Source organism: Trichomonas vaginalis, chromosome IV (assembly GCF_026262505.1).
Source record: "Trichomonas vaginalis G3 chromosome IV, whole genome shotgun sequence".
In the NCBI taxonomy this organism is placed as follows: Eukaryota; Parabasalia; order Trichomonadida; family Trichomonadidae; genus Trichomonas; species Trichomonas vaginalis.
In genome coordinates this window covers 31,322,143-31,349,646 of record NC_067206.1, presented here as the reverse complement: position 1 = coordinate 31,349,646, position 27,504 = coordinate 31,322,143, and the positions used below count along the sequence as shown (strand labels likewise).

The 27,504-nt window shown below is 31.6% G+C and overlaps 10 protein-coding genes and 5 pseudogenes across 15 annotated transcripts, besides 6 other annotated features; 3 read left to right on the top strand and 12 right to left on the bottom strand.

Moving 5' to 3' along the window:
• Positions 1 to 946: 946 nt before the first annotated feature.
• On the bottom strand, positions 947 to 1,453 carry TVAGG3_0201380 (RNA polymerase II transcription regulator recruiting protein; the record flags this gene model as incomplete). Its single annotated transcript, XM_001327419.1, has 1 exon — positions 947 to 1,453. The coding sequence occupies one exon, from the start codon at positions 1,451 to 1,453 to the stop codon at positions 947 to 949; it is 507 nt and encodes a 168-aa protein (XP_001327454.1).
• A 2,046-nt stretch (positions 1,454 to 3,499) lies between these two features.
• Positions 3,500 to 3,945, bottom strand: TVAGG3_0201370 (RNA polymerase II transcription regulator recruiting protein; the record flags this gene model as incomplete). The annotated part of the gene is made up of 1 exon (XM_001327420.1): positions 3,519 to 3,944. One exon carries the CDS (start codon positions 3,942 to 3,944, stop codon positions 3,519 to 3,521), a length of 426 nt encoding a protein of 141 aa, XP_001327455.1.
• Positions 3,946 to 4,755: 810 nt separating this feature from the next.
• Positions 4,756 to 5,253: a mobile genetic element.
• Positions 5,254 to 7,856: 2,603 nt separating this feature from the next.
• TVAGG3_0201350 lies at positions 7,857 to 9,453 on the top strand (annotated as a pseudogene). The gene has a single exon. A coding segment is annotated over exon 1 (1,597 nt).
• Positions 9,454 to 10,916: 1,463 nt separating this feature from the next.
• Positions 10,917 to 11,090: a mobile genetic element.
• Positions 11,061 to 11,090: a terminal%2Cinverted (terminal inverted repeat of MuDR-3_TvMULE3 transposon ID:TVAGG3_0201340).
• Positions 11,091 to 11,212: 122 nt separating this feature from the next.
• Positions 11,213 to 12,487: a mobile genetic element.
• Positions 12,488 to 13,127: a terminal%2Cinverted (terminal inverted repeat of Maverick-1C transposon ID:TVAGG3_0201160).
• Positions 12,488 to 27,504: part of a mobile genetic element that runs on past the window's edge.
• TVAGG3_0201320 (uncharacterized protein) lies at positions 13,128 to 13,364 on the bottom strand (the record flags this gene model as incomplete). Its single annotated transcript, XM_051226313.1, has 1 exon — positions 13,128 to 13,364. One exon carries the CDS (start codon positions 13,362 to 13,364, stop codon positions 13,128 to 13,130), a length of 237 nt encoding a protein of 78 aa, XP_051111299.1.
• On the bottom strand, positions 13,413 to 13,871 carry TVAGG3_0201310 (uncharacterized protein; the record flags this gene model as incomplete). Its single annotated transcript, XM_051226312.1, has 1 exon — positions 13,413 to 13,871. One exon carries the CDS (start codon positions 13,869 to 13,871, stop codon positions 13,413 to 13,415), a length of 459 nt encoding a protein of 152 aa, XP_051111298.1.
• Positions 13,902 to 14,497, bottom strand: TVAGG3_0201300 (annotated as a pseudogene). Its single transcript has one exon. A coding segment is annotated over exon 1 (596 nt).
• On the top strand, positions 16,266 to 17,123 carry TVAGG3_0201290 (uncharacterized protein; the record flags this gene model as incomplete). Its single annotated transcript, XM_051226311.1, has 1 exon — positions 16,266 to 17,123. One exon carries the CDS (start codon positions 16,266 to 16,268, stop codon positions 17,121 to 17,123), a length of 858 nt encoding a protein of 285 aa, XP_051111297.1.
• Positions 18,081 to 19,074, bottom strand: TVAGG3_0201280 (organellar and viral DNA polymerase type B; the record flags this gene model as incomplete). Its single annotated transcript, XM_051226310.1, has 1 exon — positions 18,081 to 19,074. A coding segment is annotated over one exon (994 nt), but the record flags the coding sequence as incomplete, so codon positions are not given.
• Positions 20,057 to 21,022, bottom strand: TVAGG3_0201270 (annotated as a pseudogene). Its single transcript has one exon. A coding segment is annotated over exon 1 (966 nt).
• On the top strand, positions 21,172 to 21,584 carry TVAGG3_0201260 (annotated as a pseudogene). Its single transcript has one exon. A coding segment is annotated over exon 1 (413 nt).
• Positions 22,049 to 22,813, bottom strand: TVAGG3_0201250 (KilA, N-terminal/APSES-type HTH, DNA-binding family; the record flags this gene model as incomplete). The annotated part of the gene is made up of 1 exon (XM_051226309.1): positions 22,049 to 22,813. A coding segment is annotated over one exon (765 nt), but the record flags the coding sequence as incomplete, so codon positions are not given.
• On the bottom strand, positions 23,659 to 24,598 carry TVAGG3_0201240 (annotated as a pseudogene). Its single transcript has one exon. A coding segment is annotated over exon 1 (940 nt).
• TVAGG3_0201230 (integrase core domain containing protein family) lies at positions 24,833 to 25,318 on the bottom strand (the record flags this gene model as incomplete). The annotated part of the gene is made up of 1 exon (XM_051226308.1): positions 24,833 to 25,318. One exon carries the CDS (start codon positions 25,316 to 25,318, stop codon positions 24,833 to 24,835), a length of 486 nt encoding a protein of 161 aa, XP_051111294.1.
• TVAGG3_0201220 (integrase core domain containing protein family) lies at positions 25,493 to 25,919 on the bottom strand (the record flags this gene model as incomplete). The annotated part of the gene is made up of 1 exon (XM_051226307.1): positions 25,493 to 25,919. A coding segment is annotated over one exon (427 nt), but the record flags the coding sequence as incomplete, so codon positions are not given.
• TVAGG3_0201210 (keratin-associated protein family) lies at positions 26,690 to 27,157 on the bottom strand (the record flags this gene model as incomplete). The annotated part of the gene is made up of 1 exon (XM_051226306.1): positions 26,690 to 27,157. The coding sequence occupies one exon, from the start codon at positions 27,155 to 27,157 to the stop codon at positions 26,690 to 26,692; it is 468 nt and encodes a 155-aa protein (XP_051111292.1).

Genomic DNA, 27,504 nt, shown 5'->3' with positions numbered 1-27,504 from the left:
AGCATGCAACAGATGTACGATCAAATATAATGATTAGGAGAAAAGAACAAAATATAAATTTTCACACCTCATTAATAGTTTGCATTTTTGCGATATGATTTAGAATATGTATTTTATCAAATTTTGACTATGTTTTGCATAAATTCTTAGATTTCAATTTACATTTATCATGAACTGAGGATATATATTATTATGATAAGCATGTAATAATGCTCAGAATAATATCCGTTTCATTTTTAGTGTCGAAATATTGAATTATAGCATAATTGCATGATTTCATTATTATTTAGCGAGTAATTTAGTCTTGAATTGTTATATATCGATTTTACTATGGAAATTATATAACATGACGGTTGATGCTTTTTCAGTATAGCCAACGGTAGAAAGATTTTTGTCACTTTTCAAATTGCCCTTTTCAAATTTTACACTGGCAAATGGAAAGAGGAATGCTTAAATCATCTTCGCAAGTGAGAAAATCGTTTATACCCATCTTGGAAATTATAATTATGCATTCCGAAAATTTTAACCGCAACGATTGATGAACAAATAATTACCAAAAACTCAACAGGAATGAAAAACATCTGAATTATCTATTTAAAATATGTATTTGCTAGTCCAGATTAGTTTACTGTGCATTTCAGCTTGACGAATATTGAATCTTTTATCTATTGAAAAATTTAATCAGAATATGACTTTAATAACGCTAGATTGTATTTTTATGAAGTGCACTACAATTTAAGAAATTATAAAAAATCCCACCAAAATGAGCAGAGGACATCATTTTACTATTTATGCTTTAACACCCGCGCATAAATTAAGAGAGGAAAGAAGCAGAAAGGGCAAAAAGACAGCAAAGAAGTGAAAAAAATATATAATTTTTTAATAAAGTAGTTAAAAGAAGAAATTAGAACTGATTAAACAGCTAACATACAATTTATAATATAACTTAAATATCAAAATTTGTGAATATATCAAAATATTCATCTGATGAAAAGTCCTTTTCGTTTGTATCAAACGAAGGGAATAATTCCAAATTAGGAGTAATAATACTACTAACGTCAAAATTCATTGACAAAGTAGGAACAACAGTTTGGGATTTTCTTGGAGTAGATTTTTTATTTCTCGTTAACGTTCTCCATCTATTTTTAATATTGGAAACGCTTCTACCTGTAAATGAACCGCATATGGACGTCCATTTATTACCGTATTTATGGTGAAGCTTCATCAGTAATTTATCATCTTCTTTACTCCATGGATTATTTAATATATCGGGTTTTAAAAATGAATACCAGCGCTCTCTACACTGGTTTCCACTTCTGGTGCCGACTAATTGAGATATTCTCTCCCATTTCAAGCCACCGATTGTTTCAATAGCTTTCTGAAGTAGAAGATCTTCATCTTTGGTCCATTTCATTCTCTTCATGTGCTCGCACCGCTTATCTTCCTGCATCATATTCCAGAAATGATGTAAGAATTTGAATTGAAACTATTTTATATTTTGAATAGAACCTAAAAAAATTGAAGCAGCAGATCATAATTGTCACTTTTCCTGTTTTGATAACCAATCAGCAACAGTATCCGTAACTTTTTTTGAAAATATCGGAATGCAATTGGAGAATAATATTCTAGTGTTAAAAATTTGTGACAATAAATTATCAATAAACGTCACTTTTGATCAAAAGGTAGACAAAAATTGGATGATACTTAGTATTTAGCATTTCTTCAATAATCAATTAAGGTATTGTTCAATTGGGAATTTTATTTAAATATAACAGGAATTTTATTTTTACCAAATTTGGGATTTTTTTTGAAAACACAAAAATTGTTAATAATTGTTGAACATCACCTTATTGTTGGTTGAATAATCATTAAAATTTGAATCCAAGATATAAATAAAATTTCATTTTATTTTCATTTTCCCTTGGTATTTAAGATATAAAGAATATTAAAATTATTTGCTATATCATGCAGTAATATCAATATGGGCAAGGTAATCTTTGATTGTTAATAATAACGCAAATTTCAAAATCATCATCAAAAATATTTTCTTTCAAATATTGATTTGAATTGCGATATAAAGTGATAACATTTCATAAATTCACATACTTCTTTCCAATATCCATAATTGATTGATACGAAGCTTGTTTATTTAATCTCCCCAAAATATTAAACTTGCATTGATTTTTCCAAATTGATGATATATGATTCACTATCATAAATGCAATATTGAGAGAATTAATATGTATAATCGCTGAAGATGATCTTTTCTGCGCTTCAGTTAAAAATCTCAGAAAAAATTCAGAGAGGTTATGCGAGAGTTTGCCTGAATTTTTTTCTGACAGCAAATCCGTAATTTGCTTAGTTTAGGGACTTTCGGTATATTCTATTGATTTAAAATCGGTTGGTAATTTTCAAGTTATTGAATGAGGACGATTGCCATTTCTGTCGAAATCTGAATGATCGTTGTAGGATTTTTACAATTTCTCATATTGATATAACTATACCTATCTTAGTTGACACCATATATCACAATTTTTCTATAATATTCCTATAATTTGGCATAAAAATATGTGGTTGATATTAAATAAGAGTAAATTGAGGGAAAAATATGTGGAATTTATTTACATATTTGATCAGTAGCAGAATATTCCTATTCAACTTTTATTTAATCATATTATTCAATAAAAAATAATCAAAACGAGGCAATAATCTTGAAAATAGGATGAACCATTACATGTATTACTATTAAAATTAGTTTAAAAACAAGATCATTTTAGTACATAAGAAAAAGCTTAATATTGATTGTATATATTTTTGAATAGATTGAATTTGACCGTTTACATTTTGCATGCACAATAATTTAAATATATTTAATATATGTGTTAACCAAATATTGGCATAATCAGAAATCATCGGTGGATTTCACAACTAATCCTCCATTCGAGTTATTCCATAAATATTATGAAAGACTATTCAAAAAAATGATAAAGGTATCAAAACTGTATGTTTAAAGCATTTTCTTAAACAATTTTCTTAAATTGCAATCATATAGCAGATTAAGCTTTTATAAGATAACTTTATTTGTTGACATCCAAAATTAGAAATGAATCCCATGAGTAAGACATGTCAATCATCGTGTAATGTCATCTTTGATCTAAAATTGTTTGTAATACTTGAGTTTAAATAGGATAATATTTTTTGAAAGTGTCTCGTGTTTTATTAAATAAATATTATTCGTTTCAAAAATTAAGTTTGAACATGTTTTTTTAAAAAAGTTTAATCACGGCCTTGAAAGCATACCTCATTCTTATAGGAATCAAATATATGAATAGATAAATGTGGTATCTCTTGACCCCCAAATATGAGAGATATTTTAAAAATCCTAATCTAAGATAAAGAGTATTGCTACCCTTTTATGAAAAGGTGTATGTATTATTATTTATGCTCAATTATGCAAGACTATAAATAAAAATTTTATTATTAAAAAAAATAGTTAATACGCAATAAAAAGTTAACATTTAATTATTCAGAAAGGAAAGAAATTCCTGACACTCTTTCAACGATTCTGTAAAGATATTTTCATCTGGCGTCGAATGATTTACTTCAGCCTTTTTCTTATGTCTCATCAGCAGCTTATATCTTGATTTGAGATTATTGTCTGTACGATTGTTGAAATGTTTTGAGATTTGTGTCCATTTTGGCCCGATTTGATTGTATAAAGTGAGTAATTTTGTATCTTCTTCATCTGTAAATGGTGTTATATTTATTTTAGGCGCTAGGTACTTTTCCCATCGATCTTTACACTGTCTTGCATTTCTTCCAGGCATCAATTTAGCAATTTCTTTCCATTTTGAATCTCCCAGCTGTTTAACATAATTGGTGAGTTTCTTGTCTTCGTTTTCAGTAAATTTTGTCCGAACTGTATTAGACCCTGTTCTAAACATTAGTTTTTTTGGCAAGAAATAAAATTGAGAAAATTCAATTTATTTTGATTTTTTTAAAATTTTAATCTACAAATTGAAATATACATAAATACTAAACGAAAGTTTTGGGATAACTTTTGATAGCTTTACATATTGTTATCTTTTTTGTGTACATCGATGTATTGCCATATGTAAATTATTTTTAAATTGAACGATTGAATTTTTTTGACAAATAATTGCTAGCATAATGGTGTTTAAAATACTTGAATTTTGATATGAAGCATTTTGATAATAGACTGAGGTTATATTTTGAACATGGCAAATAAACTTCTCAAAAAATAATTTTTTTCAAATAATTTTTGAATCAAAATTATGATTGAAGTAATTAAATATTGTAATTGAAGAAAATTTATTGTCTTGAGATTTTTGACATTTTGAAAAAAAATCAAACGTTTTTAACTAAAATTAATTGATTTATAATTTTTAAATAAGATACGATCGCAATAATAATGAAATGAAATTGCAAATTTGAATTAGATTGAAGTAGTATATATGATGGGTTGTGTGACTTTTTTTGTAAACGTAAGAATTCATACAATATTGAACGATTTTGTATCATTTTTTTTAACATATGAAGTAAAAAATGTATGATTCTTACGGTTTTTATTCTTACGTTTTTGAATAAATCAAGATTTAAAAAATTTTCAAAATTGTAAGACATTTACACTCAGCCCATAATGAAATAAAAGATAAAAAAATTAATTTTAAAAGAAGCTATATATAGATGATGTCAGATATTCCGCGATTAATTAAACATTGTTTAAATCATGAATGGAATCAAACTTCTTACGAAAAATTAAAACTTAGTTATGTTTATTATTTTATTTTTTTATTTTGTATGAAATGAGTGTCAAGACTAACGACGTTAAAAAATTAGGATTCACAAACAGGGAAATAAAGGATATATTAGAGGAGGCGGGTTATGAGGTTGATAAATATTATTTAAGAAATTGTCAAAAATTCGCGGAGTTTTTAAATGAGTTTGATTATGATGGAAAAATGAATAAAGATGATGTTATAAATTTCTTATATCCCGCATCTAAAGAAGAAAAACCTAAAGAACCTGATGTTTTCCCTAAATATTATGAAGAACGAATTAAAGATGATGAATATGATGAAATTGAAAGACTGGAAAAAATAAGAGATGAAATAGATGAAAAAATTAAGGAATTAAGAGAAGTTGAAAAATATAATGAAAATGAAGTAGAGGGTTTAATGAATATCCCAGCTTCAGAATCAGAAGTTCAGAAATCTCATGAAGAAAGATATAAAAATTATGTCTCAGAATCAACACAAAATTTATTAGATGGCGAAATAGATGAAACACTTTCAGAAGAAGGTACTAAATTTATTCGTAAACATAAGTTACAATTTATTGATAATGAAAAATACCCCTGTATCCTACTTTCACCACCTTTAGATTCCGAAAAATTCAAAAAAGCTCTTAAAAACGTGACATATGCAACTAATACGATTAAGAAAGAAGATCATGATATTTACACAAATTATTATTTAAATAAATGCACGGGTGTTGATAAAGTTTTTGATTTATTAGATAAAATATCAAAAGAAACCATTGGAACCTATAAAATTTTATGTGATTGTGGTTTCATTATTGAAGATACCAATAATGTTTCATATGAAAGAACAGCACCGAAGGAAGATGAAGTGGAAAGGTCTATACCATTCGTTATTAAGAACATAAAAGATATGAAAACTTATAAACATTATATTTATTCATTTATTTCAGAAAAAATGGAAGCAACCCATAAAACATCTTCTCATCATTTTATAGCTATTCATACATTCCTTTTCAAAGTTGTGAAATTAAATAAGACAGGAATTAGATTTAATGTATCAGGGTACACATTCTTGAGTAAATTAAAATGTATTCGTCACGTCGCAGATGATAAAAATTTATGTGTTCTTAATTCATTTTATGGGCTTTAAAAAATAAACTTTATTTTTATTTATTTTTTAATTTTTGTTCTTACATAAATGAACAAAAACGGAACCGCTAAAATGAATGATAATCAAATTAGAGCAGAAGGTAGAAGGTTATTTAAACGCTTCTATAACATTCCTGATGGTGTTAATCCTAAAACTCGTAGAAGCTATTTAAATGAAGCAATAGATGCATATGAAGGGTTTGACATTTCATCAGAAAGTGAGAGATTAGCGAGAATGTTAAATGTTAATATTGATTTCTATTATTGTGATCCTCAACCAGAAGACGTGGACATAAATAAGTAGACTTTCCATTAGTGGATTCAATAATGATAGATCCAGAATTTGAAACAGTAAATATTTTATTAACACAGAGTCCATGTGGAAAACTTCACGCTGACAGAATAACAGACGTTGAAGCACTCACCGGCTATAGAGTTTGTCCATATTGTAAAGAAGAGGTTTATTCTATCCGTGATGATCCAGAAAGGAAAAACCAAAGAAGATTTTTAAAGCATTGTGAGAAATGTAAAGAAAATAATGGGAGATTAATTCAAGACGTTCAGTTGCAAAAGACACAGCAACCATATGCACCACATATTACGAAACAGAAGATATATCAGTGGTTATTAGCTCATAATTTGCAGGAATATTATCAACCGACAAAATATTATATTACTTTTGACTTCGAAACATTAGAGACTAAAGAAGAATTACAACTTTCTGAGTGTGCAACTTTGAACGCTTACTTAAAACCATTCATGGTATCATCAACGGTTAAATTAAATGATAAAACATATACGAGGAATTTTTGCTTAACTTCGAGTGATTCTTTTATTTCTGATTGGATTGAGTTTTTATTTTCAACCTGTTCATTAGTTGCTAAATCAAATATTGAACAATATGAAGAATTAATGAAGTCGCAAACGGACCAAACGGCGGGGACTTTGTCTCATACATTAAATGAAAAACAGAAGGAAGCATTTAAAGAACTTCTAGATGAGGAATTCAATAAAGTGAATATCATAGGTTTTAATTCGGGAAAGTTTGATTTAAATTTAATTCTTCGTGATTTAAACACTGCAAAATGGAAAATGAAATCAATGCTGGGTTCTTCTTCTCAATTTAAGCAAATCATTGTAAAGAAAACAAACGCTCCATATGAATTGAGATTTATTGACATCAGAAATTATATAGCGGGTGGGACATTAGACCAATTCACTCAAGATTTCGGAAACAATAAATCACGTGTTAAATCCTTTTTCCCTTATCAATTCATCACATGGGAAAATTACGAAGAAGAATTATATAAAGAGGAACCATTCACTCAAGATTCATTTTATTCAGCATTAACCCAAGAAACTATATCAGATAGTGATTATCAAATATATCTCAATGATGCTAAAAACTTTAAGAATAGATTAGAATATTTTATTCATTATTGCAATAAAGATGTTGAAATTATGATTGACCCAATCGATAAAATTATTGAAGAAACATTTGTTTATAAAATTGACATGCTTCATAATCTTTCTTTATCATCGAATGCTTCAATGATTCGTTACGCTTTAGCATATAAAGACTTTAATCCTAATGAAAAATATCCTGAAGAAGAGATAGAATCAAGTTTTGAATTAACGAAAAAGTATTGGAAATATAAAATTGAATCATATAAGAAACAAGATGAAAAAGCAGAAAGGGATACTAAAAATAATGTTTCAATGGATGATTTTCAATACTATCACGATTTAATCCTTTCATCTAAATGTAAAATGTGTGGTAAAGCGTTTACATATGCAAATAAACCAACATTGGATAGAATCGATAATGAAAAACCACATACCAAAGAAAATTGTCAGTTAATGTGTTGTTATTGCAATGTCGTAAAATCAAATAAAGATGAAGATGTTCAACGTTTAAGAATCAATTTAAGAAATTATGCATTAAAAAATAATTTACCAATGACTTTAGATTCAGTTGAAGCTTATCACATTCTCCGTAATGGAATTACTGGTGGTCTATCAAATGTTCAACATAGAGTAAATCTTAAAGGAATCACACACATTAATAAACTTTCATATAGTCCAGAAACTAAAACTGTATCAAATGAGGACACTTCCAACATTATGACTCATTTCGTTGGAGTTGACTTTAATTCATTATATCCTTCATCATTTTCATCTAATCCTCATGATTTCATTCAATATACTGACCATAAAATGTATATGCCGGGAAGATTGAATGGTGTTATCATTTGTGATACAGCAACAAAGAAAGCAAAAGCATTGGGAATAATTAAGAAAAAATACTTTATTCGTGGCTGAAGTAAAGGGTCACATTGATGAAAAATACATTAATGATTACATAAACTTTTTACCGATAATAAGAAACTTAGATATTATCACAGATGAAAAAACAATTGGCAGTTTTATGTATAATTACATGAAATCAAACAATCTACCGGTTGACCAGAAACAGAGGAAATTAACTCAGTTAGCATCAACACACAACCAATATCAACCATTTTCTTCTTATTATCTTTGGTATCTAATAGACAGATTTCATTTTATCATTGATGACATTCAATCAATTTTAACATTTACGAAAAACACTTGTTTTAATGAATTTGCGAACAAATTTATGAACGAAAGACAAAAGGCTGAATTAGAAGGAAATAAAGGAAAAAGTTTATTTTGCAAGATTTCGCTTAATGGATCATATGGTTACGATGCAATGAATACACAAAATTACGCAAAGACTAAAATAACGAATGCACAGAAGGCACGCGTTGCATGTATGTCAAATAAGTTTAAAAACATAAGAGAAATAGGTGAAGATACATATCAAGTGATGCTTAAAGATAGATTTTATAGATGTGATACATGTTTACAAGAGGCATTCTGCACTTTAGATAATGCTAAATACTGGTATTTGGTTTTCATTTATGATTTTATGTATAAATGCATGGATGTTAATCGTTTTCATTTCATTGAAGGTGATACTGATTCATCTTATTGGCAATCGCTGGCGACCCAAATCTTCCTAACACTCAAGCATTTCAAGCAATTGTTACCGATAAACAATTTTATGATAAAAACATTTTCAAATTCGCACCTTTTGATTTCTTCTGTTTTGATGAGAAATTTAAACCTAAATTAAAGAATAAAGCTGAAGAAAAAGCACATGAGAAGAAGTTATTGGGTTTAGCAATTGAGAAACAAGGCGATAACATGGTTGCTTTATGTCCTAAGTGTTATACATCATTCAATGGTTCAATTGATGGAAGTGATTTTAAAAAGATTGCACAAAAAATGAAAGGTGTTAGTTTACGACAAAATAAACAATTAACACCTAAAAATTATTGGATATAATAAATGATAAAGTGATATTTGATGGTCAGAATATTAATTTACAACTTAAAAATGGGTCAATGACTCGCTTAACAATTGGTAAGACTGCATTAACAGGAGCACACACTAAGGCTGTATGTTGTGAAAATGGATGTTGTATGCCATTTATTTAATACAATTTAAAATTTTATTCTTAATGAAATGCCACAGAAGAGACAAAAGGAACCTTAATAATGGCTTTGATACTATGATTCAAAGAGGTGGGCACCCTTAAACATTTATTTTATTTTTATATAAATGAATAGCGTAGATTTAAAAAATTTAATTGATGATTTAGTATTTAATCAAAATTTTCTTGATTATTATGATTTAAAAGCATATCTCCAAAAATATGATAACAATATAACGGGTGATGATATGGAATATTATTATCCATATATAAAAAATGAAATTTTGAAATATCATGATAGAATAATTTCTAAAATTAAAGACAAAATTAAAAATAATGAATATTCAAAGGGAAAAACTAAATCACAACTTAAACAGTTGAAAGATTTCAAAAATAAAGTATTAACAGAAGAAGATATTGATGAATTATATAAATTATATAATCCTGAGCCGCAAAAGCCAAAGGAACAAAAACAAAAGGTGCAAAACGCCCAGGTCCTTCAGACCATAAATGAAGCACAAGCTTTAATTTATGATTCATTAGTTAAACCATATTCAGCCCGACTTTTAAATGAAGATCAACTTTTGGAATTCATCCTTCAACATAAACTCGAAGCGGGAAAGTATATCAAACCTTTATATACAGCATATTTAAAACAAATGAATAGAATACATCCAGAATTAATGAAGGGGGGAATGAAATCCAAAATCAAAGCAGATAAAATTAAACCACTTGCAACACCAAAACCTCCAACGACAGTACCGCCTCCTCCTTCAGTTAATCCTTCATCATTCACTTTATTATATCCATTTCAAACATTAAAGAAGCAAAAAGATTTTAAAAAGGATTTCAAGATATTAAATAAACCAATTGACCCGAAAATTCAACCGTTAAAGGAAAAATTTAGTCGCCCTTCATTTGCTCCATATCCATATTCATACGAAATCGATCATCTGGAATATTCAAAAGGAAAAGTTACTTATTTATTTGCCATTAACATTAACACTAGATATTTATATTGCATTCCAGTGAAAGGGAAAACAGAACAGGAAACAAGAAGAGCTATACAATACTTACTAGATCATGAAAGAGTAGATAATATCAGGTGATGGTGATAAAGGATTTCAGGCAGCTATGACTCATTATTTCCCACAAATTAATTTTTTCTTTTCATCCTCTCCATATACGTTTCATAATAAAATAGTTGATGCGGTAATGAGAACTCTTAGAGATGCGTTAGGGGTTAACGGTCAGATATACTGGGATGGAAATCATGACTCCATCATACAGCAGTTAGTATATTATTACAATAATACATGGCATAGAACTATAAACATGAAACCAGTGGAAATGAAAAATGATATTTCAAAAGAATGGGAATATATTAGAAAGCAAATGGAAAAGTTGAATGATGTTAAACGTGAACAAATTAATTCGGGGCTCATGAATTTTAAAATTAGTTACTTTAGCAAGCGGCTTAGGTCTAAGATTTTGATTCAAATCTTTGCTTATATTCCTTAAATTCTTTATGAAACTCGCAACAGTTCCATAAAAAATTTTAAATTCTAAACTGTCGAAATTACCGATCGGTAATCACACCCTTCACGGGTGTGTCACTTTTAGCTAAAATTACCCCTACTCTATTACATCTCTTAGAAAATAATGAATATGCTATCATTAATTCCTTTTACGCTATATATACTTCTATAAAAACAATAAAAAAATATCAAATATGAAAATTTCAGAGAAAGTACTTAAAATCAGAGTAGGTGACAAAAGTGCATACTCTTAAATTAACCTTAAATGTTGATTTTTCGATATTTTCGGTATTAACCTTATTGTAAATTTTTCCGGTGATAAATTTATCACACTGAGGTTATTTTTCCGGTGAGATTTTTAACCTTGATTTAATGAAATTAATATATATAAATTTTATTATTTTTAATTTCGAATGAGTATAATAAAATATTTTTTATGTGTTTTTGTTTTTGATGTGATTTGAATTTTGTTAACTCTTTTCAAAATCACTTCATTTTTATGATTTCGGTGGACTTAGAGGAGCTTATTGCTTTTGGTATTAAACAGGAAGTCAAGGGCGGTGTCCCATACAGAAGAAGAACGGGATCTCCAAAGCAATATGTCACTTATTCATGTTCGTATCCCCTATGCAAGGCAAAATTTAGGGTTGAAGAACAAAATGGAGTGTTTACTATAAGCAAAGTTAATGAAGAACATTGCCATCATATAGGAGTTGAAATGGGTTCACATTACGCGAGTAAATTTTATCAAAAATGGATCGAACTTTATATTAAAAACGGTGGAAAGCAATTTCTTGCTCAAAAAGCATTTTTTGATAAGTTCGGAATTGATACGAATAACAAAGAAACGATGAAACTTTTCGCGCAGTCTACTGATGCTTTAAAGCACAAATTTTATCGCCTTGATGAGATTATTGCACAAAGATTATCAAACGATCCTTACACTTCTTTGGAAGCATTTTTGAATAATTTACAGGAAGAGTGCCCAGATGATCTCGTTCAATTTGATTACAATGGAGATTTTTCCGAGTTTACAATCATATATGCACCTTTTGCTGCAAAAGAATTGGTGCATAGCATTGATAACCCTCTCCACGTCGATTCCACTCATTCTTTAATTAAAGGAAAGATCCAATTGTTTGCAGTAACAATGAAAACAAGTCAAAACACAATTTTCCCCTTTTGCTATTTTTTAGTGAACCCTCAGACATCTGAAAAAATTCAAGAATGTTTGGTGAAATTCTGTGAGTTTGCGCACCTGGATCCACAGCATTGGAGCGCTGACTGTGCGCTAAACATTGCTCGCGCAATTGAGGACGGATTTCCTCTTGCGCAGCTCAGTTGGTGCGCTGTGCATGTTTTACGCGCATGTGCAAAAGTTGGAAGCTATTTTGACAATCCACAGAATTTTGAGAACTTCTATTTAGCAATGGACTTTTTGACATTACGTGCAGATGCAACGAATGCAGAAAAGCTGGCTGAAGAGTCTGATGAAACATAAGTTAGTATACAAGTCTTGGGTATGGTGGCACTGCGTTCCACCTTACCCAGTACTTGTGAATTTGACACTTTACAAAACCGTTAACGTATATTTTACAACATGAACACAAAAACTAACTTAACCTTAAATATTTACAAAGCCGCCAACAATTTCACCTCACTATCGTTCTCACTAACAACTTCACTAATGTTCTCATAAATTTTCCTCAATATCTTCATCATCAGTGTTAACCCTATTGTAGTCATACTTGAAGCCATAAACTTTCTCTAACTTCTTAACGTACAATTTACATAACTTACCTTCGTCATCGTATGGTTTAATGATATAACTATTTCTATCTTTATACACAGTCAATGAAAAGTCAACTGGTCTCGGATGTATTTGAAAGAACATGTTATGCTCAGGAAGGAAGAATAAATGTTTAAATATATGTTTGTTATATGTTTTGATTTGTATGAGTTGCTTTTGTTCTGTCATTACATCCAAATAAAATAAAAATAATTTTAAAAAATAAAATAAAAAATAAATGATATCACCACCCTCACACGTATGAAAACATAGCACAAAAATAAATTTAGGTGAAGTGGTGAGATCTCACCTCTTTTTTCACCTGTTTTTCACCCTGTTGAATTCATTGCTTTATAACTCTCTTCCTTTCTCCAACTCTTCTAACTTCTTCTTAAGTTCAGCAATGTTGTCCTCATGAAGTTTAATCTTTCTCAAAATTCCTTCTTTATCTAATGGTTGCTTTATCTTTCTAAACTGAACTCTACCATCCTTCATAGTATGAATGTAAAAACCTTCTGGAATAATTCCTGATTTAATGTATTCTACCAAAAACTTTTGTTTCATTGCTTCAGTGACTTTAGTCGTCATTTCAATCAAATAAAAATTTTAATATTAAATAAAAATAACGTTATTTTTTCAGTAAGGAAACGCAGGAGTTTTACGATTTATTTGTGGTGTAGGTTCTGGTTTAAATGTTGGAGTCGGTTTTGGAGTTGACTTTTGAACAGGAGTTTGTAATTCCATAGGTTCAGGAGTCATTGAAGGTGTTGTTTGTGAAGGCGTTGGTTTTGGCGATGGTGTCGGAGTTTGTTTAACTTCAGCTACTTCAGTATTATTTACAACATTTGCTTTATTTCTTTTCAACATCATTACTGCTCCTGCTGTAGCTAGCAAACCTAGTGGGAGACCATATTTTATATAAGGACTTGACCAAATGCTATTTTTGACAGGAGCTGGTGGAACACCTAACCTTGGTGAGACTGCTCTTTGCCATTGTGCAGCTCGTAAGAAATATTCAATAGGTGCTCCATAATCGTTTGGTAAAGTTTGTTTCATAGATGGTGAAGGTTCACGAGAGCTTGATGAAGAACTCATTTATAAGCTTTAAAAATAAACGTTCATCCTTTATTCCTCACTGTCGTCCGTAGCTAAGTTATAGTCATCTAATCTTATTATGGGATTCCATTAGCACGCACCTGAATGGCAAAGCAACAATCCCTCATAAATCCAATAAGTGGCTTTGGTACGTTTTCAGTTGCTAGTTCAATAGGTCCTTTAACAGACAATTTGTATGTTATTGGAGCAGTAGATGTTTGACCTTGCTGGAAGCAAAAGTCCACTTCTGTTGGAAAACCACATAAGAAATGTGTGTTGTCATAGCTATCCCATTTATGTTCCACACTACCATCATCCACCAATGACCTCATAACATCTTCATTAAATCCAATCATATCATTGTTTGTATTGCAAGCGTTCGCAACCATTTCATAAAATACAGGTCCATATGATTTTTCAGGTTCTGCAGGCATATTTCCATAAGCTCCCATGGAAAGCTGAAGATATTTAAACTTAGGGTTCTCAAAATTAACATAATAGTTGTCTTTCTTTCTAAATAGTGCCCAAATACTTTTAACATTAATAGGCGTATAAGCTGCTGTAAATGTTGCACTTGAACTATCTGTATTCTTTGAGAATGAACCGTCCATAGGAATCCAATCCATAACTTTAACAGGAAAACATAAAGCCTCGTTTGTATAATGTTCTACAAGTTCTGTATAAATGTTAGGGTCTAAAGAGAATGACTTTGGATGAATGAAACATTCATTAAAATCCATCTTTGTTCGAAATAGTTGCTGGGTTACAGTTGTAATAGTAACTGTTCCACTAGCTTCTATTGCCTTCGTTATCATAGTGAATGGTTCATTCCATGGAACAAATTTATTTGTCGGTGGATTTGAATCTGAAGCAAATGCAACTTTAAGAGTTGGATTGAAAGCAATGATATCATTTACAGATATAGATGTGCATTGTAAATGCGTCGCTACTGAACTTTACTTTAAGCTGAATGTTACCAGCAAATGCAGGAATAAATCTTATAGCTTCTAATGTAAAACTTTCTAACAGGAATTCTTAAACGAAGCTTAAAATCAAATGATTTTCCTGCTGTAATTGGACCACTAACAATTTGTCCTGTTCTGCATGTTCCCGAACGACTCCATACATCTTCATGTCGAGTCTTTGAGAAAACATCTACTTTCTTTATTTGTTCGGTAGTTTGTGAGTTTGAAGTTATATATGCTTCTTCTCGTGCGTTGTCTTGAAATATACGATACGACCATTTGCAAGGATTTGATATCCAGCCAGCAACTGCCATAGAAAAGCGTCATCGAAACCAATCCAAAATCCTGGTGGTTTGTTTTATTGGAACCTGAACCAATTTCTTTATCTGCAATAAATTGACCTTCCATTTTATACGTAATGAATGTATTGTAAAGGTCCAACATATTTTCACCAGGAGGTGAGAGATTGAATGTTACCCATGTGTTATCTTTAGCAGTTCCAGGTTGTGATGGAATCTTTGCGTCAGAATATTTTCTATTAGTGTCACCAATTTGAACTGCATTGTCTATGATATCGAAATATGAGCGAATCTGATGAATATGCTCTGCTGGAGTAAATTCGTTTAACTGTTCGTTCTGCATGTATTTACTTCGGATAAAAATATCTATTTACTTCATTATTCTCACTCTTCTTCTTGGCATTCGTGGTGGAAGTTGTTTCTTGACATTTTCAATGAACTGTACATTCTCTTTTGTCTCAACTTCTTTCACTGGTGGGTCAGGGTTCTTTGACTCGGTTTGCTTTTCAATGAAATTCACGAACTTTGCAATAAGCTCTTGGTTCGTTATTGAAAGAACATCTGGCTTCTTTTCTTCTTGTTCTATTGACTTTTCAGTTTGAATAGAAGGTTTTATATGGGCTTCACCCTCGGTGCCATGCACCTTAATGTTGTCGCTCTCTGCATTCGCTAATGGAACCTTTCTTTTTCTTACGTATATTTTACCATCTTTACTCTGACTTACATAATAGAAAGGATGTTGTATTCCTCTTGCGTCATTTAATATAATAGACTCTCGCTCTGATTTTGACAAGCTCATTTTACATCGGTTAAAGTTTTAATTTTGTTTTTTTATCTGCAGTCAAATGACTCAGACAAGTCATATGGACAAGACCCAAGGGGTCATAGATGTTGAAGCATTGAAGAAAGAAATTCGCGAGCAAATTTTATCCGAACTGAAGGAACAAAAACAAGAACAAAAGCCAGAGAGACCAAAGAGAAAACTTAGTGAAAAACAACTAGCTGCATTAGCTGCTGGAAGACAGAAGAACCCACGTTTGCTGGCGAAGAAAGCTAGAGAAGAAGCTGAAGCAAAAGCTAAAGAAGCTGAAGCAAAGAAAGAGTAAATGGTTTATTTTTATCCGAATTAAATGTATAGACAAATACCTTTATCTGTTGCGTTCAGTAGTGAAAACCCTGACGTCAAAATAAAGGGGAACAGAGTAACGTTTAAGTTTCCAACAGACTGGATTGTGAACATAAATGAAGAGAAGTACATTGGCATAACATCTATGTATATAACACGTGCATTTAGGAAAGTTGACTTTATACTTCAAGTCGAGATAGAAAATGACGAACAGTCTTTAAGTGTCCAAAACATTCACATATACAAATACTTTAAAGACGATACAACATTGTTGCAATGTATGATTTCATTTAATGAAATGTTCGAGAAAAAGTTTAACATTGAAGTACAAACTTTACAGCCTTTACGTGAGTTTCTTGCACAACTGAAAGAAGAAGGTAGTCAGCCACAACTTATAGACTTTCATTATGAATTTAATGAAAATGAAGATGGAACACATGACTGTCAGTTTGTTATATATTCACCATTCAATGAAGTAGCTAAAGAGAAAGAAAATCCATTACGTATAAGATTTCAAATCTCTGAACCAAGTGATGATTTCAAGAATGTTTTCAATTATGATGCAATGCTTCCGAGGAAAAATGAATTTTCAAAGATTGTAACACCTGGCATTTGGGATAGAAAGCAAGCTATTCTTTTCTCTAATATAGCCAAAGGCGTTGAAAATGAGTTCATTGGTCATACAAGAACTTCACCACTTCCTAACCCTAAATACTATAAATTAACTGGCTTCAATCGTGAGTTTTGGATAGACATGTTCTCCACTCATGACCATAACTGCCCAGTGTTCTTACCTCCAGACCATAAGGACTGTCTCTACATTGAAGCACAACTCTTAAACTCTACCATCGCAGTATTGTAAATGACCACATGGGCTTCGCCCTTGCCGCTAGCGGCTTATTTTTATCATGAATGGTCTCACTGCTGACAAAAATAAATGACCTCAGAACTTCAACTTACGAATAAAGCTTGTTTTAGTCGTTATTGAGAAGTTAAACTTTTCAGCAAAGCAAGGACTAGAAGACTTACATAAGTCAAATCCAATCTCTTGACCGTCATAAAGTGCTTTATATAACTGCATAACACTGAACTCAGAGTCTTTGTCAAATTTTCCTTGCGGAACCATTAAACCTTTATCTTCATCATAGAAACACTGAACAGAGTCAGGAAACATTTCATTAGCGGTTAAAGCAATAACATCTTGCTTCACGCCTTTCATTCTGCAGTGAAATGCAACTTCATTTAAATCGTTAGTGAGTAAGTCTATGTAGGTCTTCTTTCCACAAAATATTGACTTGTATGCTAAACTTTGTTTTCCAGGTGTTATTTCTGCGAAGTCGCTATGAAATTGACCTAATGTTTTACCAATAAGTTCTCTACCGTATCTCTTCTTAAATTCATGAGCTAAACGTGGTATGTCTTCATTGTAAATGTGCATCGAATCTGTATCCTGATAAAATGCTTTTAATCCTAAGTCTTCAATCGTGCAAAACACTTCATTCATAATACGTTTTGACATTGATAGAATATTTACACCAAGTGGACAGAAGTTAAAGTGTCTGCAAATGCTTTTCGTTAGCTTGAAAATAGTTTTATCTGAACCATCCAAACCTTCGAACTTCACTATATGGTTGTAGTTTCTGATGGCATATCTTATAGCATCTTTGTCATCTACTATGGTTATTTTTGACTCAATAGGAGATAAAATGTTTTGCCATAAATGCTGTTCAGAATGAGTTTTATAATTTCTTGTAATGGGTTTCTTCTTTCTTATACTTTAACCTTAACTCAAACAACTTCTTTACTTCATCTCTTATTCTAATATCTCTGTTTCCATCGTAATAGTATCCTTGCAACACTTCACATTTGACACCTTGATATTTTATGAGGTCTTGTAATGTTATATGGTCAACATACATTAAACAGCAAGTGTTTGAACTTCTGGGAACGTTAAGTTCTGGATTTAGTTCAGGGTCACAAACTATTAAAGGAAAGTGTCTATGTATTCCAATCTCTGTTATCTTAATGAGAACAAAGAAGCCAGACATAAACTTTTCACCAATGGGTTCCTTTTGGTCGTCATCGAATAAATGTCTCATGAGATACTCTGTGCTTAACATCTCATCCTTCAATACTTTTGGAATTCCTTCTAAAGTATAAAGTCTTGCTATAGCTGATGGATATAATGAAACAGCGTCGAAGTCAGCAATGAGTTTCTTTTCGCTCTTTTGTTTCATGTTATCTGACAACATACATCTTCCACCTTGAATGCATCTCGAAATAAATTCTCTTGGTTTATTTGAGAGGTCATAAAGATTTCCATTCGGGAAGTACACTCTGTTCTCAAATAATTTGTTAGCAATTGAACAAATACTAACGTAGTCATAAACGTTTAAATCAAACTCTTTCAATAAGTCATTGCGGAACTTTACAAAACCTTCTCTTAAAATTCTTACATCTTGTTTGCAGTAAAACGTGCTATATTTTTCTAAGTCGAAGTGGTTCTCATCTATTCTGCAACCTTTGATGGAATCTATGTTCTTCATAAATGTATCTGCATCCTTGACAAACTTACATGCTTCAGAAATGACACCAGTTCTGTTGTCATTTGCTAACAAAGTACTGCTGTAGTAGTTGTATGGAAATACTTCTTTCGGTCCTGTTTGTAAGTTAAACATAGCAGGAAATAGTTTAAGCTTCTTATTTATAACACTGTAAGAGTCTTTTATAATAATTGCCCGTCCTTTATATAAACCAGTTATTTGCATTGTTCGTGAACCTTTAATGATGGGAGTTCCTTTCACTTCTGTCATGTGTCTTAAGATGAAGTTTATGTCATAGCTGAGGTTATGGAAATATATTAAACTCTTGTCAGGAAGTCGTTCCAAAAATTCTGTTGCACAGTTCTGACCCCAAATGCTTTCACTCACTGAACCATCTTCACTGTCGTAACATATGTTAAAAGCTTTATGAAAGCCATCGGTACTACACTCAAAGTCAGCAAAGAAAACGTGCTCAGGAATGAACTTGCACTTATTTTTATTTACTTCTTTTGACTCTGCTTTCTTCTTCAGTTGTACACAATACTTTGGAGCATATGTCAAATCTTTAAATGGTGCAAGGTTCTGTTTATATAAGTCAGTCGTATATGTGAAAAGTTCTCCATAAGAAATAGGTTCGAAATATTTGCACTCCCACAATGTTTTCATAACATCCCATAGCGGTGTAGTTCTATCATAACGAACTACATATTTGTTCTCTCTCTTGTATATATTTTCATCTGTTTTTCAATGTTCATTCCACCACACTCCTTCAAGATTTCTTTGTAATTTCTGACGAAGTATGTTGTCATTGGAAGTCTTTCGTTTAGCATGTAGTGGTCTTCAACAAGAAGTAGGTCAATAGTTCGAACAGTTTCACATTCTTTTGGTATGTATCTCTTTATTTCATTATATCTTGAGTCATTGAAGTAACCAATGGTAACATTAAATGCTATACCTGTTGCGTCAGAAATTTCTTGTACTTTACTTTGAGGAAAGTCTCTAACACGAATGACTTCTCTCATGTGGTCAATAGTTTCTTCATTTACTCCAGCCTGAATGCAAGCATAAACGAAACAATTGTCTTCTGTCATAAGTGTTGCAGTTCTTTTGTTCAGTTCATTGAAGATTTGGTAGCGTTCAAGATTTATAGGTAATGTGCAAAGATACTTCCAGAACTGACCGCTTCTCTTCTTATAAAACTTCTTTTCACCATTATCTTTCCAAAAGCTTTCTATAAGTGCTGGGTTTCCTGTTTGCTTAAGAGCTTCCAAAATGGCTTTCTGGTCATTTGTCAGTGTGCTTTCATCTCTATATGGTCTCTTTTTTGGTTTGCCTTTCTTTACATCTGACATCGTTAAGCCTTCATATTCTGTTAAATCATACATCTTTATTTCAGTAAGATTCTTTATGTTTGTCAAGAAGAAGTCATAGTGCATTTCAACAATACCTGCGGCATTTGCTTCTATCTCTGATATAAAGTTCTCCTTCAAGAGCTGATGTAGTAATGTTCCAATATTATTGAGGTTTAACGTAGAACATTCATACTTTCCACCAAGTTTATAACATACCATCCATCTTTGTTGGGAGTTTATTTTAATCTTCTCTAAGAGTCTCATGAAAACCTTACCGAAATGTTTGTGTAAGTAGTCTCTGTTTGGTTCATCTAAAGCTTCGATGTTAAAGTCAATGAGTCTATTGCCTGTCTTAACATTCCTCTTCCTATTCTCTTCATCTTTCTTTAACCATCTCTCACCTTCTTTTGGTTTGTCGTCAATGGAACGAATGACATCGTTAGCTTTGCGAACTTGTTCTATAGCACTTTTAAACATCTCTCTTCTCTGTTGTTTCAGTGTGTCGTCTCTTCTTCTTTTTCACCAACGTTTGCATTTGTTATGTCAAACATCTCACGCCTTACTTCATGAGAAAGAGCTTTACGAGTATGACCAACGTTCGCATTTGTTATGTCAAACATCTCACGCCTTACTTCATGAGGTATTGAACGTCTATGATATAAGTCAATAGCAACGTCATTTAAAGGAAATGCTCTTGCATTTATGAACTCATGAATTCTATCATAAGTTATTTCACCATTGTAGTCATTGAGAATGTCAGCGAGTGCTTTTTTGTTTGTCGCGTAATGTTTTGCAACTTCTATGTTAGCTTCTGTTAGAAGTTGTTTTATTTCCGAGTGTTCTAACTTAGACAACTTCCGATACATCTTTAGTAGGAAATAAAAAATATTTTTTGAAAAAATTAGATTAGATTTTTTAAAGTTATTTTTCAAAATAATTTAATATTTTTATTTTAATGAAACACATGCAAGATTGCAAGTTCTTTTCATACAATGCTCTCGCTACTGTCATCAAGAATGAGTTCAATGGTGCTTCAAACGTTAATGTTATCTTTAACAAGAAGTTTGTGAAAGAATCTAAGTTTGGTCAGTATGTCAGACCATTAGCTATTGTCATTGACCGCAAACGTTATACTTCACAAGAGTTAGCAGTAGTTTTGAAACAAAAGGTTTCTTCGTGAATGTCAAAGATACTCATTATACTGTCATAAAGAACTCTAACATTGACTTCTTCAGTATTGCTATGAATCTTTCCGAACAGAAAGAATATAAGAAGGGTGAAACAAATGTGAAATATTATCCTTCATCTCTGAAGACAATAACGAACAAAGATGTTATACAGAAATTCTTACCAAAGGTTGAAGAAGCTTCTATTGACATTGACGAAGGAAGTGAAATGGTTGAAGAAATAGACCCTGAAGCTATTTAAGCAAAAATATATTTTTGAATAACTGATGGTGTCACCACGTCACCATGTCACCAGGTTAATTAACTTCTCTGAAAAATGATGACAACATGACATTTTGACAATACAGCAGGATTAATGCAAAAATGAATGTTATCGTTAATGTTATCGTTTATGTTATCGTTAATGTTATCAGTGTCGAACATAATTGACATGGAGCATTTATGTTATCGTTAATGTTATCGTTATGTTATCGTAATGTTATCGTTAATGTTATCGTTAATGTTATCAATGTGTCGAACATAATTGACGTAGGATTCATGACTTCTTCGTAAATGAGTGTAAATATAGCACAAAAATATATTTTAGGTGAAGAGGTGAGATCTCACCCGTTTTTCACCTCTTTTTTCACCTCATTCTCTCTTCGTTAATGTTGTCGTGACTTCATCGTTAATGTTGTCGTGACTTCATTCTTCCTCTTTGAAGTTATCGAAATATTCTGTTATTTTTTCCTTCAGTAATGTTAAGTCTTCTTTGAATGTAAGTATTGTGCAACCTTTGATGTCATAGTGTGTTTGAGGAAGAGTATTTTTGACAATTTCCTTTATTTGCTCATTCGGTGTCATTGAAATCGGTAAGTTTTCACGATAGAACCAGTTTCTGTCAGATTTATATATTTTAGCTAAGTCATAAAAGCTCTTGTTGTTTCTTCTGACTAAATGCAACATAACCATATCTTTATCTTCTTCTTTCTCCAATTCTTCAGTATATATCATATACCTATAACTCTTTTCCTTTCCTTTTGGTACTGAACGTGGTATTCTTTTCTGTATGCTTTTGTCTTTGGATTCAATGACTTCATCTTTTGCTTTATATAGTTCATCTAACATCATGAAAATATAACAAGCATAACGAGGTGAAGCCCACATTGCTACAGCGTTTACTAAAAGTCTATGAACATAATAACCTTTCAAACAAGGAGCCAAATTCTTGCGATTTTCATACGGAATCTCTTCATTCTGCAAAGCAATCATATGAGGAAATTCTTCTAAAAGTTCTTTTGTCTGTTGGTTTTCAAACCAATGATATGCTTGCTTTGTAGAACGAAGAGCATTCATTATACTTTGCATTTGGTACATATCGTCTTTGACTGAACGAATGAGACGTAACTGTTTGTTATACTGTATGTACTCGTATTCTTCATTTATGGCTTCATGAACGATAGCAGTTGTTGTGTTCTCTGATGTTGACATTACTGTCTTTACAACAAGATAAAAATTTTTGTTAGGAAAAAATTAGCGTTATTTTCTGACTTTCACAAAAGACAAAAATAAACGCTTTACATGTATTTTTCAGCAACTTCGTCAAATAATTTTATAGCTTTATCTATCTCATCTACTTCAAACGTTTCTTTACCTTTTATGGGAGCACCATACATTTTCTCAAACTTTTCGAGTAGTTCTGTTTCTGCGGCTCTCATATCATTAACGAACACAACCTTGACTCTATTGACTGTACTGTCATATCTTTGAGTTATATTATATGTTCTTCCTATCTTATATCTCTTTGTATTGAAGTCCTTCGGTTCTGAACGATGTAAAGTAAGCCTTCACTGCAACGTTCCGTATCGAATGAACCATAAGTTATGAAGTTATATCCAACAACAGGGTCAATCCACAGAAGAATTATTGGTATAAGACTTTTGTCAATGAGATATGCTGTAGTTCCATAGAATCTTACCGATATCATGAGCTCAGGATTTCTTGTCAAAATTTTCTGAGTAGAAGCAATTCTAACCCAGTCCTTTGTTTTCTTTCCAGAACGTGTTATAATGTCTGACAAAGAATATTTGTTGTATTTCTTACAGTATCTTACGTTAAATCACCAATTCTAACCACTTTGGTGTCATTGTCAATCTTTCTTACTGTTTCAAACTCAATGTTTGACATTACTGTCTTTACATACAAGATAAAAAATAAATAAAAAAAAACTAACTTTATTTTTATCTTTTATGAAAATTCATGAAATTTGGTCATTTTCAGCAAAAATAATGTTTAGGTGAATAGGTGAGATCTCACCCGTTTTCTCACCTGTTTTTTCACAAGCGTTTTACATGAATTGTACGATGTATATTGAAATCCTAAACAATTTCGTAGCTTCTATTTCTTCTTTTAGTACATCGAATGTTTTAATCATGCCGAAAGTCTCTTTATATTTCTTCTTGACGTCAGACAGAAGGAAATCTTCTGCTGTTGAATAGTTTTTATTAAGAAATGTTAACATATCCATTTTATCTTCTGCTGGCTTTTCTGTTTCTTTCTTTAAGTCTGCATAGTCGTTTCGCATTCTTTCTACTCTTTGACTGAGTAGTTATATTTTCTTATTGCTGCTTTACATTTTGAACATTGCGGCATCATTTTTGCGTTATACATTGAAATAAAACCAGCTAGAACAACTAAGGCGTCAATGGTTTTCTTTAACTCAAAAGCTGCTGGTTTTATCTGTTCATTCCATACCTTACCTCTTCTATCTTTATCTCTTATCTGCCATACACATTTTGCAACTAATGAAACAAAGTTGTCGTATGTCTTAAATTCTTCGGATTTGTAAAGGTCAGAAATATTTTTATAAACCATGTCGCAATCTTTGTCCATAACTTTATGGTTACAATGATATCCTAGAAACTCATAGTTTACCTTTCGTATGAACTTCTTTATTTCTACCGAGTCAGTTGCTTTGACTTCAATTTCGTCAAATTCGGGAATGGTTAGTTTTTGTTGCTGAATTTCAGGTAGTTTAGGTAAATGGTCGATGAGGTCCTGCATGTCATAAAGATATTCTTCATTTTCTTCATCCTGTGCGGTACAGTCTAAATTACTTGTTAACAGTTCTTGCTTTATCTTTGGATTTTTGTTTCGAAAGTATATGAAGAAGGAATGAAGTTTTTCATCTCTACCAACATTGACGTAGGATTCATGACTAGCGAGTTTGGTGCTGTTTGTGGCTTGAATTGTTGTTGTGCCGATTGTTGAAATCATATCTTTTATACAAAATAAAAAAAAATAAATAAAAATAAAACTAACTTTATTTTTTCTATCTTAAGGAAATTCATGAATTTTCATGAGGGTGAAAAAAGAGGTGAAAAAACGGGTGAGATCTCACCACTTCACCTAAATTTATTTTTGGTGTAAATTTATGATAAAAATAAATGGTACCATTAATGATATCATGACTGTTCTCATTCATGTCTGATTTACATCTAATGAAAAAGTTTAGAAGAATTTTCTTATTCTTTCCGGCTTATTTTTGTCTTTCCAGTACTCCCGCTCTAATGGTCCCAGATGTGTTGACTTTGACTCTCTCAAGTTCTTAGATGGTATAACATCTTCAACGCCTCCTTCATATCTTACTTTATAAGTGTCATCGTTTATGTTATAGCCAAGTATTTCAATAACCACTCCTCGCTTTGCTTCGTCAATGGTTTCAGCAAGTTTGCCATTACTACTTTCAACTAATTTATGTCGAGGGTAAAACGCAATAGAGTCGTCAGCAGCTTTTATAAGATATCCATTACCTTGCGTAGAGTCTACGATATAATAGTTTCTACTTAACCTTAAACGTTTCTTTGTCAACGGTTTGTCGTCAAGAACTACACGAACTTTTGTACCAGGAATGAGGGTAAATTGTGTTGAATTTCTGATATTTTGTGTTTGGCTTCGTTTCTTTTGTATATACTTTTCTTCTTGTTGTTGTGTCATTGAATTTGGTGTATGTCCTGTTGTAGAATTGTGTTGAGGAATTATATACTTCGAGAAAATGTTTCATTGTTTCTTCGGTAAAGTCTCGCTCTTGATTTAAATCTCTGAGCGTTCTTATGAAGCGGTTTATGATGCCAAGTATGTTATGGTTATGGTCTTCAGTAGTGTAGTGAGTTATGTTATGCTTAATGAGAAAATCTGTGATTTCATTGCTGAGGTATGCACTGTCTTGGTCTGATGTTAAAGTACTTGGGCTATGTTCTGCTACAAACTTTTGTAAAACTCTTAACACTTCACGAGTTCCTTTATTTTTCATTATATACGCAAAAGCTTTACGAGTGTTAACATTAATGAAGATGAGGAATGGTTTATGTCCTCCTTTTCTGCTTTGAATGAGAGTGTCAAATTGGTATGCGTCAGGAGTGTTGGAGTAAATTGGTAAAAAGTAGTCGTAAGGATTTATTTTTGTTTGATGTACAACATTTTTGTCAAAGAACTTTTTAACTTCAGCTCTGTTAGTAAATCCCGAACTCTTTGCAGCTTCATTGAACTTCTTAAATGACCTCCATGGATGTTGTTCGAATACTTCTTTCAAGCTCATTTATGTAAAGTTAAAGATTTCATTGAACGCGGTAAGCCTAGATCCTTTGAGTCAAGGCTCAAGTGTGTTTATTGAACGCGGTACCATGCGAATATAGTCACAAATGGTGGCATATAATCTGCACCCGAGCCTGTTGGATTTGTTGTGAAAGTGTGTGAATGATTTCCTCCTGGTTCAGTTGGTCGAAAAGTCTTTTTTGCCGAATGGTTATAATCTGGAGATAAAACGTCATTGCCAGCACAATATTCTGAGTTGTATAATGGATGGTCTCTTAATGAGTGACTATGGTCACCAGAAAAGTTTGTAGTTCCTGTATGAGTGTGCGGTGGAAGGTTTGCTTCTTTAATTTTCTTCGAACCACCTGTTTGATTTGAAGAGTTAGCAGAGTATAAGAATTTGTCTACAATCTGCTGCCATGTACCAAAACCCAGAACTGTTGCTGGATTTGTTGAGTTCATTGATGTATAAATAGAACCAACAGGATATAATGTTCGAAGTATTTCAGTCTTTAATGTTTGAAGCTCTGTTTTGTCAGCTTTCTTATCTAACATTGCTGGTAGTTCGTATGCTTCAAAGTTTCTGGCATGATCTTCGATATTCCTGCAACTCTTATCTAAATTGTTAAGAGTATCTTTTACGCTTGTACTCGGATTCTCTAAAGGTGCATTTGAACCCAAATCATAGTTCAATATTATGTCGTCTGCTCTAACAGTAGTGAAGGATTTATGTGTATGTTCTTTGTCAGCTTTACTATTTAATGTAGCTTGAAGTTAATTTATATCGGAGATATTGTGTTTATGAGATTTCAAAACTTTGTTCATTGCTTCGAGTTCAACTTTGTCAGCTTTACTTTTAATAGCATCTTCAAACGTTATTTTTGACTTAACTCTCAAAGTAAATCTTGGTTCAACTAATACACCTTTAACAGAGAAAGTAGAGGCATAAATTTCATCGTTATAACTAAATGCTTCTGGTGCTTTACCCGTGTCATACTGTACAGTACAGCTTATGTCATAACCTTTAGCACGAATGTATTTATATCTTCTTTCATTGGGGTCTTCCGTCTTCACTTCATCACTTCGTGTTAAATATCCATGGTAGTCTGTTATAATCTGTTCGTCTGAACTTATATAATGAACATGGTTTTTATCTGCCTTACTATCTAATTTCTCTTCTATCTCATTCACTTCTAATTCAACTCTTCCGCCAGAACTCTTATTATCATTAATCTTTTTCATTAATTCGGTAATTACGTCATAAAGACTATATTCTGTTTTCGGTTTTGTAAATAATGAGTCAAAATTTTCTTTTCATCATTACATCGCTGACATTAATGATATCGCCAATTCCTTCATTTATTCTCTTCATTATTCTGCAATAATGACGAATATATAATCTGTTAATTTATTCTCTTCATCGAGGGTTATAGAATGTTTTGAAATTGAATCATTAACTCCTCTAAATAAATCAATAACTTCAGGATACACGTTTTTAATGTCTCGAATAACCCGACCAGTATCCTGTTGTTCATGTTCTTCGTTCCCCAGTCGTTACGTGGTTTATATCTCTAACCATCATCAACGCA